This window comes from Akebia trifoliata, chromosome 9 (genome assembly GCF_017979445.1).
Source record: "Akebia trifoliata isolate Shusen 1 chromosome 9, ASM1797944v1, whole genome shotgun sequence".
Taxonomy (NCBI): Eukaryota; Viridiplantae; Streptophyta; class Magnoliopsida; order Ranunculales; family Lardizabalaceae; genus Akebia; species Akebia trifoliata.
The window spans coordinates 15,352,513-15,366,222 of NC_141383.1; the positions used below are offsets into that span (position 1 = coordinate 15,352,513).

Genomic DNA, 13,710 nt, shown 5'->3' on the forward strand with positions numbered 1-13,710 from the left:
TAAAAAAAATTATATCTGGTCGTGAGTCACCTTTGGACCAAACAAAAATTACTCATGGTCGTGGGTTACCCTTGGCCAGGCAAAAAATTAAGCTTATCCAAGGGTTTTTTTAAAAATGGCTTTCATGCCTTGTGATTACTTAAAAATAAGGTTTGAAAGCGCTCTCGATCCGCGGGGTGTGTGGATTCGCTTTTGACCTTTGAGGTTTGGGAGTCGCCACCTAGTTATTACGGTCTAGGAACCGATCATTGACTCTAAAAGGTAAAAACAATTAATCTACGAAAAATAAGAAACTAAGTTCGGGGATCATGTTACGGAGTAAGGTGTTAGGCACCAACCCCATCCGGCAAACGCCGGTCTCTACTAATTCCCAAATATAACTACATTGCTAAAAAGACCTAATCAATAAAAAAATAAAAAATACTTACATTTTCCGAATGCAATGGTTTTTTTCCCTCAGATCTGATAGAACAACTTCTTGTATAGTATTCCTCGCTTCGTTCTATCACTGAATCTGATTTTGATCTCCAAGTTGAAGTATCTCTTTCTTAGATCTGAATTCTTCATATTTGTTATGGGTTTTGGGGTGTTTTTGAAGGGCTTCTGGGTGTTTTTCAAGCTAAAATTGAAGTATGGGTGTTAGGTAAGGAGTTGGGGTTTCAAAATTAGGGTTTTGGGAAGGTTGGGGAGGCTTATTGACCTACTTTTCCTAGGGTTTATGATTTGATACGAAAATAAGGTGTGAGGACCTCTATTTATAGATTTTTTTAAGGGTTGATTTAAATAAAATTAGTGTTTGATTATAATTCTTTTAGTTAGAGTTGTATTTTAGTTAGAACTCTATTAGGTAGAATTGTATTTTAATTAGAACTTTTTTAGGTAAAGTTATATTTTAGTTAGAATTTTTTTAGGTAGAGTTATTATTTAATTAGAAATCTATTAGGATTTTGACTTTTGGTCTTCCTTGATTGACTTTAAGATTTTGACTTTAGTCTTAATTGATTGATTTTAATATCTTAACCTAAGTCTTTCTTAATTGACTTTAATTTTGACTTTATTCTTATTTGATTAACTTTAATACCTTGACTTTAGTCTTACTTGGTTGACTTTAATTTTTGGATAACCCCCCTCTATTATATCTTTAATTCTTTGGACCCCCAAATGGGAGGGTCCTTAAAGAAATATCTTGCGAACCCTCAACAATTTTACCTAAGAGCCTGATTGATCGATTTTTTTAGTTCAAAATTTTAAATTAATTTTATTAATGTTTCACTTTAATTATTTAATATTTTATTTATTAATTTCAAAATTTTTAATTATAAAAATTGTGAAATTACCGTTTTACCCCCGGAGAGGATTTTTCGCGTTTTAAGTTGATTTTTTATGTTCTAGGATGGCTTGGAATCAATTTTTCGTAAGAAATTCAATGGAAAAAATTGGTTTGTGTCATTTATGAAATTTTTTGTGTGAAATGGTCGTGCACTTTATGAGGGGCATTTTCGTAATTTTGTCAAATTCTATGAAAATTGGTGAAATGATTTATTTGATTTCGATTTGTTGTTTTATGTGTTCGAAAGGGTTTTCCTAGGCGTAATGTAGGCTCTAGGGTTGTTTTGATGTTAGGGGTATTTTGGTAATTTGGTAATTTTTTAGTGATTTTTATCGTGAAACTTTTTTTTGTCTGAAAAATGATGATTTCTAAGCTTCTGGGGTTATATTTTCCTAGCGTAGCGTGATTTCTACAGTTTTGTCACTTCGAGATACCTCATCCGGATTTCTGAAACATATCTGGTAACAAAATAAAGCATTGGAATAAACATCCATCATTGGGAACCGTTGCGATCGGGTTGACGAGTTGATTAATCAGGCGAATGCAAAAATGGGGTTTCTACAGGTTTTGAACCTTTTTGTAAATTTTCTTGGGTGAAGCCCCTTCTTAGAAGGTTTTTGGTACTCTCAGGCTCGACCAAGGCAAAAATGGGGTGTTTATAGTTGCCTTTTTTTTTGTGAAAGTTGTGTGTAGCAAATCACAAAAACGTAGACTCAAGATCCTTTTTATTTGGCCGAGCTCAAGCTTGCTTGCTTGTTGGCATCTCACTTTAGTAAACTCAGATCGAATCTATTAAAATGAAAAGTCAGTTCTCTTAAGTTTTGGGTCAAACAGACATTAGTCCTAAAATTCTAGGCTTGATGTATGGCTCCTGAAGCTTTCGAGTAGAACAACTTTCGTGGTACGATATAGGATTCTTGAAACCGTTTGATAAAAAAAATGATTTGAAAGTAAGAATTTCAATCTATATTCACTTCTGTAAAAGTTGACTTTGCATTTGGAGTTGATGAAACTTTCCAAGACTAGGTTTAACTTTAATATTTTTCAATGATTGCATGTCCACAAATAGATTATAAAGTGAAGAGAACTTTACTTGAACCTTGCTATTAAAGAGGTGGCTTGCGTTTGAATGAACACATTTTGGAGGACTTCAAGGTCTTACCAAGCACGTCCCTTGGGGACCTCAAGCTCTTATCACTATGCCACACCTTTGGTGGGATTAGATTTAAATGCACATCCCTTGGGGGACTTTAAGCTTTTACCACTATGTCAAGCCTATAGTAGGCTTGGGTTAGAACGCATATCCGTACGGGAACCTTAAGCTCTTACCACTACGCCACACCTTTGGTAGACAAAATAATGCTTGTTAACTCTGGAAATTTGTCTCTTTTGATTATGTCTCATGTCCTTTATGTGTTCTGAAACAACTTTTTGTGATAATTTTTCTTCTTCCTGAGTTGCGTGTCCCTACATTAAACCAAGAAATTTTTTTGCTCTTTATGTTTGACTTTTTTTTTTTTTGACCTTTTTGTTTTTCTTTATTTTTCTAGATTTTTTTTGAATTTTTGAAATTTTTTTTATTATCTTTTTTCTCTTGGCAGTGGGTAAGGTACGGCTAGGCTTAATTTTTTTGTCTGACCGTAAGTCATCCCCATACCAAAACAATTCATTGTTTTTAAGAATCGCACTTCACCCTCATTTGCTTATTTGCTCCAAAATCGAACTCCCCTTGCTCTTTAGCTACTCTAGACTTTGACCTATGGATTTTTGAGCTTTTGCTTTCGATCTTGACCCACGGTGTGAACACAACTCGTGGTGAGTTGCCTCGATATAATTTTCGTTGCCACGTTCGATTCACGATGATTTGACGAATCGCAGCCGTAAGTCATCCTCATACCAAAACAATTCATTGTTTTTAAGAATCGCACTTCACCTTCATTTGCTTATTTGCTCCAAAATCGAACTCCCCTTGTTCTTTAGCTAGTCCAGACTTTGACCTACGGATTTTTGAGCTTTTTCTTTCGATCTTGACCCACGGTGTGAACTCAACTCGTGGTGAGTTGCCTCGATATAATTTTTGTTGCCACGTTCGATTCACGATGATTTGACGAATCGCAACCAATTGCGATCTAGTTGATCCAATTATTCGTCTTTGAACCTCAAATTTCTTTATAAGGTACATGATAATCTCTAAATTTCTTCAATTTATCTTTTAATTCCTTGAATTCATGGAGATTGGAGATTTGAATTTTTATTGGGTCGATTGGCATGGAGCTTGGGTATTTTGGGTTCGATTATGGGTAAGTTGGGTTATGGATTGGATTGAATTTTTTTTGGAATTGAGTTGAATTTCAGGATTTGATGCGTGTAGGGAGTGTATTGGAGTAGGATTGATAGATTAGGATGGGTTGGAGGATGATTTAATAGCTTAAGAAAGGTTATTTCATTTTCACACTTCATGTGTTTGATGAAATGCCTCAATGAAATTGGTTGAAGAAATAATGAGATTTGAAGATATGTAAGGTATTGGTTAGGCTTAGGTAGGGGTTTGGATAGTTTATGAGGGATTTTTATTGACTTGGGGCGATTATTTCATGTCAAGCATGCCACGTGTTTGGCAAAATTCTTCCACGGGGTGGACATGGGTTTGGGACAAATGGCTTGCGAGTTTGAATTGGCTAAGGCATGGGACTTTTGGTGTTTTGATACATTTTTTTTCTTGAACTTTTTCTGATTTTTAGGTATGTCTCTCGATTGGCTTCTAACATTTATCATGCTTCTTTATTTCTCTTCAGATGGGCCGATTTAATATTTTTAAAGCTTTCTTCTAGTAAGAGTAAAAACAAGAAGGTTACTCCTTTTGAGAATACTTTTTCGAGTAGTTTAGATGAGGCGAGTTCTCAAGTACCCTCGAATAATGGAGAGAAGTACGAAGCAATACACGATCCTCCTTCAATAGTAGTAGAGCCTGAGGTGGTGGCAATTGAGATTGATGATATTGTGGGGTTGAGGGTCATCATTTCCCCTGGGATTGCTGCTCAAATACATAATACTCCTATACTATCCGATCTCTGTCGTCATATATCTGCTTGCATATGTGTCGACATGAAAATACCTCTACCTGAAGGACAATTTAGGGGTAACTTGTATACTTTTTGCAGCATTTATGTGACTTCTTCTGATGTACTTAAGGCACAAATGGGATTGACTAGATTTGGTACTTTTTTTGAGATTCCCCACTTCATGATCGACAGACCTTTGATCATTGCACTTATGTAGCGGTGATTTTCCCAAACTCACATTTTCCATCTCCCTAATGCAGAGCTTGGAATTCAACCCTCGGATTTCGTGGGTATTATTAGAATTGGAATATGAAGACTATTTATACCTCTCGTGAGGGTTGAGGATGAGGAAATGTTGAGACTTCTTAGTCTTCGAGCTATCCTCGCTTGTGAGTGGCAGAAGGAGATGAGGTTGAGTATCACCTAGTTGAAATATATGTATTTGAAGAACGACCTTTACTAGTGGATTCAAGTCGATCACCCTTGTTTTATCGTCATGTTTAGATGACTATTCCTTATCATGCTAGGTGCTTGCTTCTTCTCCGATGACTAGGCTTCATTCGATGTTATTTTCCTTTTGGCTTTACGAGACATAGATCGTATTCATGAATACAATTAGGGAAGCATGATATTTGGTACCCTCATTGATGGAATGGACCGAGTGGTTTTAGGTGTGATGAGATGGCCTAGTAATGGGCTATCCCTTCGTTTCTTATGACCTTTTATTGAGGAACTTCCTAATTTTTCTTTAATCTCGTACTATCTTTTCTTGTGTATCACATTTCTTCCACCTCTTACATTTATTTTCGTACTGCTATTTTCTATCGTCCCCGTGTGCTCTTCAATAGAGTTGACTACCCCATGGGTCGAAAATTGGCTATCCATCCCAAAAAGCCGCATTTATCTGTTTGGGCTTACTTAAATCAATGCTTTCATTGAGATGTAAGTATTGTCCTATTTTTCCGTCTTTCTTTACTCCCATTCATTTTTTTCTCATTTGCTTTAGCTATTCATTTCTTTTTTCAGATCATCAATCCTCGACTACTTGAGTTACCACATTCTGTCTCTACTTATCTGGACTTTACTGTAGCTCACCTTCTTAACTTTCAGAGGATGGTCTTTCCATGTTACATTAACGAGCTTTCCTATGTGCTCTACGTGGGAGAGTGACTCTCATTTCATTGTCATGGCGAAGCTCGCATTCCTCATAATCCTCCGCCTATCTTGAGTTTCAGAGCCATCGAGGGTGGCACTCTTACTAATTCAGAGAATATTCCTTGGGAAGCAATTGATTCTTCTTGGGAACTACGATGAATGGTTCCAAGAGGTATCCATTGGATGTCTACTTCCTCCAGTTGAGGTAGTTGATGGGGTCCAAGAATTAGGGGGCGTTTATGTTTGTCAACATGAAGGCCAGGTATATTTCCTTACCTTCTTTAGCTGTCATTATTGTTTTCTCACTTCTCATCTTTCTGTTATGTTTGCACTCAGAGTGTTGAGTTGGTTAGATACCTTGAACAAGAGAAGAGAAGGAACTTTGAAATGGCTCGATAGGCTTCTTATATTAAGCAACTCCAGTGTGAATTGGTAAACACTTGTAATATTTTCCTTTATTTCAAAAACTCTGATTTCATCATCCTGTTATCTTTTGTAGACTCATCAGCAGGCATGAGAAGGTACCAGTTCTTCCTATCAGAGGCCACCTGAGAATCATTATGGGTTAGTAGAAATAAAATACCTATGCTTATTAACATGTGTATATATATATATATATATATATATATATATATATATATATATATATATATTCGTTTTGGTCTCATTAGGGAGCTTCTAAGAATAATGCTCCTTATACTCCAGCTAGCGTTTACCAGAAGCCTTATTACCCACTAAGCCACATCGAGCAAGTGACTTTGGTCCTCAAGGATACTATTAGGCTAGAAACAATGCTACTTGGGAAGTAGTGAGAATCAACCATGTCAGGTTCATAGACTATTGGTTCATGGGACCTTCTAAGCCCCAAACCAATTATATTTTTGAGGAGCGTGAGTTTGAGTATCCAACTGAGCCAGAATCAGAGGCTAGGTTGGTGGCTGAGGGAAAGCCAAAGCTAGAGCCTAAGGTAACACCGATTACAACTAGATTAGAAAAAATTTGGGCTAAGAAGTTCCATCATGATACCAAAGGCTTCTTTTGGCTACCATGAGTATTTTTTATTAGTCATTTTGTAATCAAATATTACGTACATCGCAATTTGTGTGTGTTTGTAAAATTTTTATTCTTTTTTACTTGAATTCGTCGATTTTTACCTATCTTACCTTTTAGATGTATGCTTCAATGAATGTCTATTTTCTACAAAATTTATAGATAAGGTTTGAAATGCAAAGAATAAATTCCCTGGGAGGTTTTATAAGCAAATTCGTCAAAAAATAGCAAAACATTTTGAATGAAATTTTGCTTTAACCTAGAGTGAACCTTGGACAATTCAAAATTTTGTTCTGGCCGTGGGTCACTTGGCAAGGCTAAAATTTTGTGTTGGCCTTTTGTTTACCTAAAAAGTGGGTAAATTTTCCCCCAACCAGTAGGTAAGGTATGGACCAGAACTTTTTACAATTTTTAAACTCAAAAATTGGTCTTTGTTCATAAAACTAGCAATTTTGCTCAAAAACTTGCAACTCTTAAATCGAAGATGGAGCCTACCAACTATTCAAGGAAGAGTGATAATGAAATCGAGGAAGGATCTAATGCCTCGAGTCTTACTTTTCTCAACCTGAATCGATATTCTATCAAGGAGAACCATACAACTCGGTAAATTCAATCTATGTCTACGGATGAAAGGGCAAGATGGGCTACTGAGAACAAGTTAGGGTTTGTTCTATATTTGTATGAGGTAAGGGTGAAGTGAGATTTGATTGAAGCTATGATCGAGTGTTGGATCATAGATTCTAATGCGTTTCGATTCGAAGAGTATGAGCTTACACCAACTATTGAGGAATTTGAGAGGATCCTCAGGTTATACTTCTCTAATAAGGTAGTATTTCCTTCCTTATGCTCTAGCTATAGGAATGAACTAGTCCAACTTCTTGAAATTCATCACCCTAAGCTAAATAAGTTAGATGGAGATTTTACTTTGGTTTGATTATCAAAACCTTTCATTTTTGAACACATATTTTCAGGTGCTAATTCGGATATTCAATTTAATGCCCTATCTTTGATGGCTGTGAACTAAATCTTATTCCCTAGGGAAGATAACCTAGTGGATCCCTCCTTGATAAGCATAATCACTTAAGTTCAGAAGGTAGTCGGCATGCTTTGATGATTTTAGCTGAATTCTACAAAGCTTTGATAGCTTGCGTTGTTGAGAGACGTCGCTTTTTCTCGGGGTGTGCACCCATTTTGTAGGTAAAAAAAACATATTTATTTTATATTTATTTTTTCCAAAATATTTTTTGTAAATTTCTAAATTTTTATGAATATTTGGTTTAAACTTTATTTCAATTATTATTGGATTACTTCCCTGTTCTGATGTAGTTTTAGCTTTTCGATCATCTCTCATTTGTTGAAGCAACTGCGCGTCATTTCTCTTATAACACCAATTTAATTTCTTAATTTCGACAAGAGAATATCTATTTTTCGTAGTTGGGAAGGAGTACTAGTACGCTTATCTTCAGTCTAACAATGAGAGCATGATTAGATGGATAGGCTCCTTCCAACATTCTGCTCAACCTTCTCTATTTTTTAATAATTACCGCTTCTTAGTCTTAATTGGCTTGTCGGGATCTACTCACTATTTTTTGTTCCAAGTCCTCTGTCAGTATGGTCATATTTAGGGAATCCATTGCCCTGAGGATTTTAGTGACTTTGTCGGATACTTTGATTTTTTAGACACCCGTTTACGAGATCAACTTTGTTGGCTCTAGCATAATATGGAGATTCTCTGACCCTTGTCACCATTGGGGAAGACTTTAGAATCTATTGCACTTTTACCTCTTTGACCTTGAGGGACATTGGTTAGTAAAACTCAAGGCTATGGGAAAAGACTATTAAGCACAAAGGCATATGAGGGAAGGAATGACACACATAGAGGTTTTGTTGAGAACATTGTGCCATTGAAAGGATTGAGACACTTTTACCCCCAAGAAGTCTCTCAAGATTCTATAAGTAGAGGGCTTCTCAAGGCAAAGAGGGGAGAGGATTTTAGAGAAAGAAAATTCTGCCCAAATCTCTACTCACCCCTTTTGGAAATCCTGGAGTTAAAAGAAGTCAGAAAGAAAGAAAAGACAAAGGTGGGGTGGGAGGCTTAAGTGTTTATTTTGTATCTATCTAAGTTTATTTGCTTCTCTCTTTCTCAAATAATCTCTTTTGCTATTTTGTTTAAGTCCAAGCTCTTCACAATGTAGTCTTCTTGCTTTCTTTCAAGGGCAGGGTTGAAGAGAATAAGTCTTCTCTTTAAGAAGTTATCTTCACCTTTTAAGTACCCCAATAAGTTTTAACATTATGCAATATTAATGCAAGTTATTTCAAGATTCATTTATGTTTCTAGCACTTTACTTTCAAACTTTTAGTTTGCTTTCTTTTCTTTAATGGCTAAGGAGGAAGAGAGTAATCACTCTTCATTGAGGTAATTTTCTCCTTCATAAGTCCATTCATGCATCCACAACAAGCACACACCACATTCTTATTTTTAAAAGGGCCAGGATAAAAAATATTGATCCCTTTAGATCTATATTTAACACTTAAAGCCAACAAAACAGTCCTAAAGTGGGCAACATTGCATGCATAAGGTTTGGCCTCTCCAAGGGTGTGTCCAATCCATGGACATGTCTCTAAGGCCTAACCAACAAAAATAAACCCTTCTAAGGGTATATGAGTGTTTAGAAATAACTTTAGAGGCAAATGAGATGAAATCCATGGTGATTCACATCAAATTCCCAAGCTTACCAAAAAATTCAGTAAGCATATACTTTTCTATATGGCCTGCTCATCACTCCTTTTTCAAATTTTTTGTAGGCCAAATTATAGTCCGTTGGACTTTTAACCTCTCTTCCATCTCTTCTAACCTCAAAAAGACGAAAAATAAAATAGCTTTCTCATTTGATTTATGACCATCCTTTCATAACCATCACTTGATGGGTGGGACAAAGTGCCTAACACCTTCCTTGTCCTTCAACCGAACCTCCACTCCTAATTTCTTAGGTAGACCATCCTTTTGCCATTGATGTGAGTTACTAAAAGTCAAGAAATTAGTTTTTCTAAAACAACTTTTGGTGTTAATTCACACCTAAAACATTGAATGGTGGTGACTCCTAAACCCACGTAGATGAGGTTCAAACTCTTGAGTCTCACAAGTCTACAATTGTCTTTCATCTTTTCCCCCTTCAATTTTATTTTCATTCCGCTCCTCCCAACTTTTTCAATAATACCCCTCTAACCTTACAATCTTTCCTTTTTTTTATGATTTTAACCCCAAAAGGATGCCCATGCTATAAGTATGGGCAAACTCTAGTAATAATTAAATGAACATGATTTCTCATGTTTAGGATCTAATGACTTTCTCACTAAGGCTTTAGCTATTAGTTGACAATGTTCATACAATCATTAAACTTGTGCAGTACCATTACATTTTTTTTAGCTAAGCAAGCAAGGGACTAGTGGTTAATGGGGCAAAGATGGGTTCAATGGGTTTTGAACCTTGGTCATGGGATCAACTCTCCTCAAGCCTTTAATATTGAACTAAATGGCACCTTCCAGTACCATTACATATTAATATTCCAAATTAAAATAAATAAGTCAATAATGGTAAATAATGAACAAGATGGTTCATGGACCAGTCCAAGCTTGAGGTCACACCTAGAGGCAAGGGCGGATTTACAGTGGGAGCAATGGGGGCACTTGTCCCCATAATTTTAAGAAAAATCACAATGCCCCCTTGATAATTGGATATTTTGGGTTTGCCCCATAAATTTTTGGCACTTGGCCCCATTCCCACCCCAATCCCCATTTTGTTTAGAACCCCTCTACTTGCTAGATATTTGGTAGTTGCCTCCATTGCCCCTTGACTCATGTCTTGTATCATGGATTAACAATAAGTGACCTAAATACCATTTTCTTCAACCTGTAACAAAACCAATGAATTTTCACCTCAAATTCACGTGCTTTAATGGAAAAAAATAGTTTTCCCCTCAACAAGAAAATCATGGCTCCGCCCCTGCCTAGAGGACCAAAAGTTAGGCTTGTGTTAGAGCCTAAGATTTATATATATATATATATATATATATATATACATGGTGAGTGGAGCCTTTATTTTGTGTATTGGGAAAGTACAATTATTCGTTTATATTGTTAAACATCTACTATAAACCTATTCGTGCAAAAGAAAAAAAAATTACCATAACATGTTTAGCAAAAGTATAAATTACAAATGAATTCCATCTGCTGATGTGCGATATATAATTTCTCTCAAGTTAAAGAAATACTCAAGTACTTAATAGAATAACAATTTCATAAAGTTGTGGTGGTTGAAGAAGCTAGTGGTGGTCTTGAAGGAGAAGTAAAAAATGGCATTGGGGGAATATGCACTTCATCAAGACTTCCTTCCAACATCTCCAACACTTTATTCATTGCTGGTCGATGTGATGGATCCATCTGTATGCACCATAATCCTACTAAGATCATTTTACGTGCAATTTCTTCATCCTCTGCAGTTGTAACTCCATGTAGTCCAAGATCGTTGTATGTATCGAGACGCTTGTAGATCCAATGTGGAAAATAAACTTCACTAATATTTTCTACTCTTGGATCAATATTCTTTCTTCCTCCAACCATTTCGAGCACCATCATTCCATAACTATATACATCTGACTTGTGCGAGACTCCTCCAAAGTTTCTATTAATTAATTCTGGTGCAATATACCCTGGAGTTCCTCTAGCACCCGTCATTGATATGATACTCTCTTTCTTAAGACACAATTTCGCAAGCCCAAAATCAGAGATTTTTGGACAAAATTCTTGGTCTAAAAGAATGTTATGAGGCTTTATATCAAAATGTAATATTCGTGTGTTACAACCACGATGCAGGTACTCTAGTCCCCGAGCAATGCCAATAGCAATTTTGTATAATGTCTCCCATTCAAGGTGAGGATGTTTCTGTAATGGATTTCTATCATATATAAATTTTTCAAGAGATCCATTGGGCATGAATTCATAGATAAGAGCTCTTTTAGAATCCTCGAAAAAAAAACCTAGTATAGTGACAACATGAACATGGGAAGTCCTACTAATGCTTGTAATCTCATTAATAAATTCTTCTCCATTACCTTTTGATTCTTTCAAGACTTTCACAGCCACCTCATGCCCATCATCTAGCTTTCCTTTGAACACAGCACCGAAAGCTCCTTGGCCCAATTTGTCCTTAAAGGAGTTAGTAATTTTCTTTATTTCTGAAAATTTGTATCTCTTTGGAATCAGGGATTCATTTTTTAAAAACATCTTCACACTTTGAGTGTTCCTTGTTTTCTTTTTCCACAAGGCCCAGTTATTTGAAAAAATATTTCTTCTCAAGCAACAGAGTATGACTACCAATGTAGCTGTAATAATAACTCCAACCAATATTGCTGCAATTGTAGATAAATAAAGGACAAATGAGATTGTAATTTATATTTGGAAGCTTGATAAATTAATGTATAAGAGGGAAAAAGAATAAGAAAGATAATTTAAGTTATATATAGACAGAAACCATAATAGAAAGGGTTATTTAGACATGTGCCCACACGTTTTGGTCAATATTACAGATATTCCATGTGTTTTCAAATTGATGATATGTTATGCCCCTAGTGAGTTAGGTTTTGTCTGAGAGACTGACCATAAATGACCTAAAATTTGAATTTTTCATCTTGAAAATCAATCATTTTTGTTGCATTTAGCCTCACATCGGACACAAATTACTTTGGGGGTCCAACTCTAAACCAATTGTAATGAGTGGAGAGGCCAAAGAGCTTATAAGGAAAGAGATAAGGCAATGAGTGTCTGATGTGGGACTAAACTCAACAATTTTCAACTTCTTGAACCTAATCTTCCTGAAAAACCTCTTCTTCAATATGTTGTAAAAATTCCTTCATTTCTCTAACCAAAAGTCCATCATTGTCCTCCAAAAATATTGCCTTGCGCTTGGAGTTTGAAAGAGGGAGAATTTTGAGGTTGAGGAAGAAGGCAAAAATATCCTAAGCTCTTAAATGCTTAGGTCAACTATTTCTTATGAATTCAATTTGAAAAACTCTATTTAATAATTTTAAGTAGTTAAACGCTACTGTTAACTATATCTTACTACTCAATATATTGTATGACATTAAACTTTGATTTTTCTACCCAAAATTCTATTACTCTTCAAAAACTCTTATCTTGTTCTTACAACAAAGGTTGAGGAAGATAAGATCTTAAGCTTGAGAGGGTAAAAACTTTACTAGTTGAAGTTGACTGGTTTTAGAGAAAAAATGTAGAATGAAGATGACTGGTTTTGGCATGAAAATCCGCTTGACATTGAAGATGCAGGTGTTTAAGTAATTTATTTAATGTTAGTCTCTTATGGAAGGCCTAGGTCAAACAGGCATATCCCCAGTTCGAAAACATATGTGGTATCTCTCTAATATTGACCAAAAAGTGAGGAAGCATTTCCAAATAACCCTAAAAGAAATTAGTTTGATCGTTATGTTTACCTATAAGAAACTTTTTCACTCGAGGCCCTGCAAAACAATCAAGACATGGGGTTAGTTAGAGGGGTGAAAGGAAACAATGGGATCAACTGGCTGAGCCATTGATTATATAATTCCTCGATATTGAATTGTTTCTAGAGTTTTCAAGAGGGTCGTTGTTTTAAAAATTAAATTTATGGGAACATTACTTAATAGATCCTGTTGTAAGGATGTCTTTCTAAATGCACCTTGAGTTTTGTAGTCGTATCTTAAAAACATAATCACTAAAATCTTTCTTTCTTTCTTATTGCCTCCTTATTCCCCTTAATCTGATCGTTGAGATCAATCATTCAAATTGTCGATCTCGACGATTTGTATCATTGATCTCAATGATTCATCATGTTCAAAAGTCAAGATCAATGATTTTTAATCATCCATAACGATGGTTAAAAGGTCAATCTTGAAGATTGGATCAAAGGTTGATCTCAATGATATTAATTGTCGATCTTTACAGTTTGGATCATTGATCTCACTAATTGAAAGGGGGTGAAGGGGGCATTGATAAAGAAGAAGTTTACTATATGGAGTATTAAGTTATTGTGAAAAATAATTGGTATCTTGAAAAAAATTC

The 13,710-nt window shown here is 35.5% G+C and overlaps 1 protein-coding gene across 1 annotated transcript in view; it reads right to left on the minus strand.

Moving 5' to 3' along the window:
* Positions 1-10,760: 10,760 nt before the first annotated feature.
* LOC147394382 (PR5-like receptor kinase) overlaps positions 10,761-13,710 on the minus strand; it is a 70,663-nt gene continuing 67,713 nt past the window's right edge. The window contains exons 7-8 of the mRNA XM_086453283.1: positions 13,104-13,130; positions 10,761-12,005 (exon numbers count right to left, since the gene is read on the minus strand). Of these exons, the coding sequence (XP_086309409.1) occupies positions 10,894-12,005; positions 13,104-13,130 (1,139 nt within the window). The 3' untranslated portion in view covers positions 10,761-10,893. The remainder of the gene's footprint in view (positions 12,006-13,103; positions 13,131-13,710) is intronic.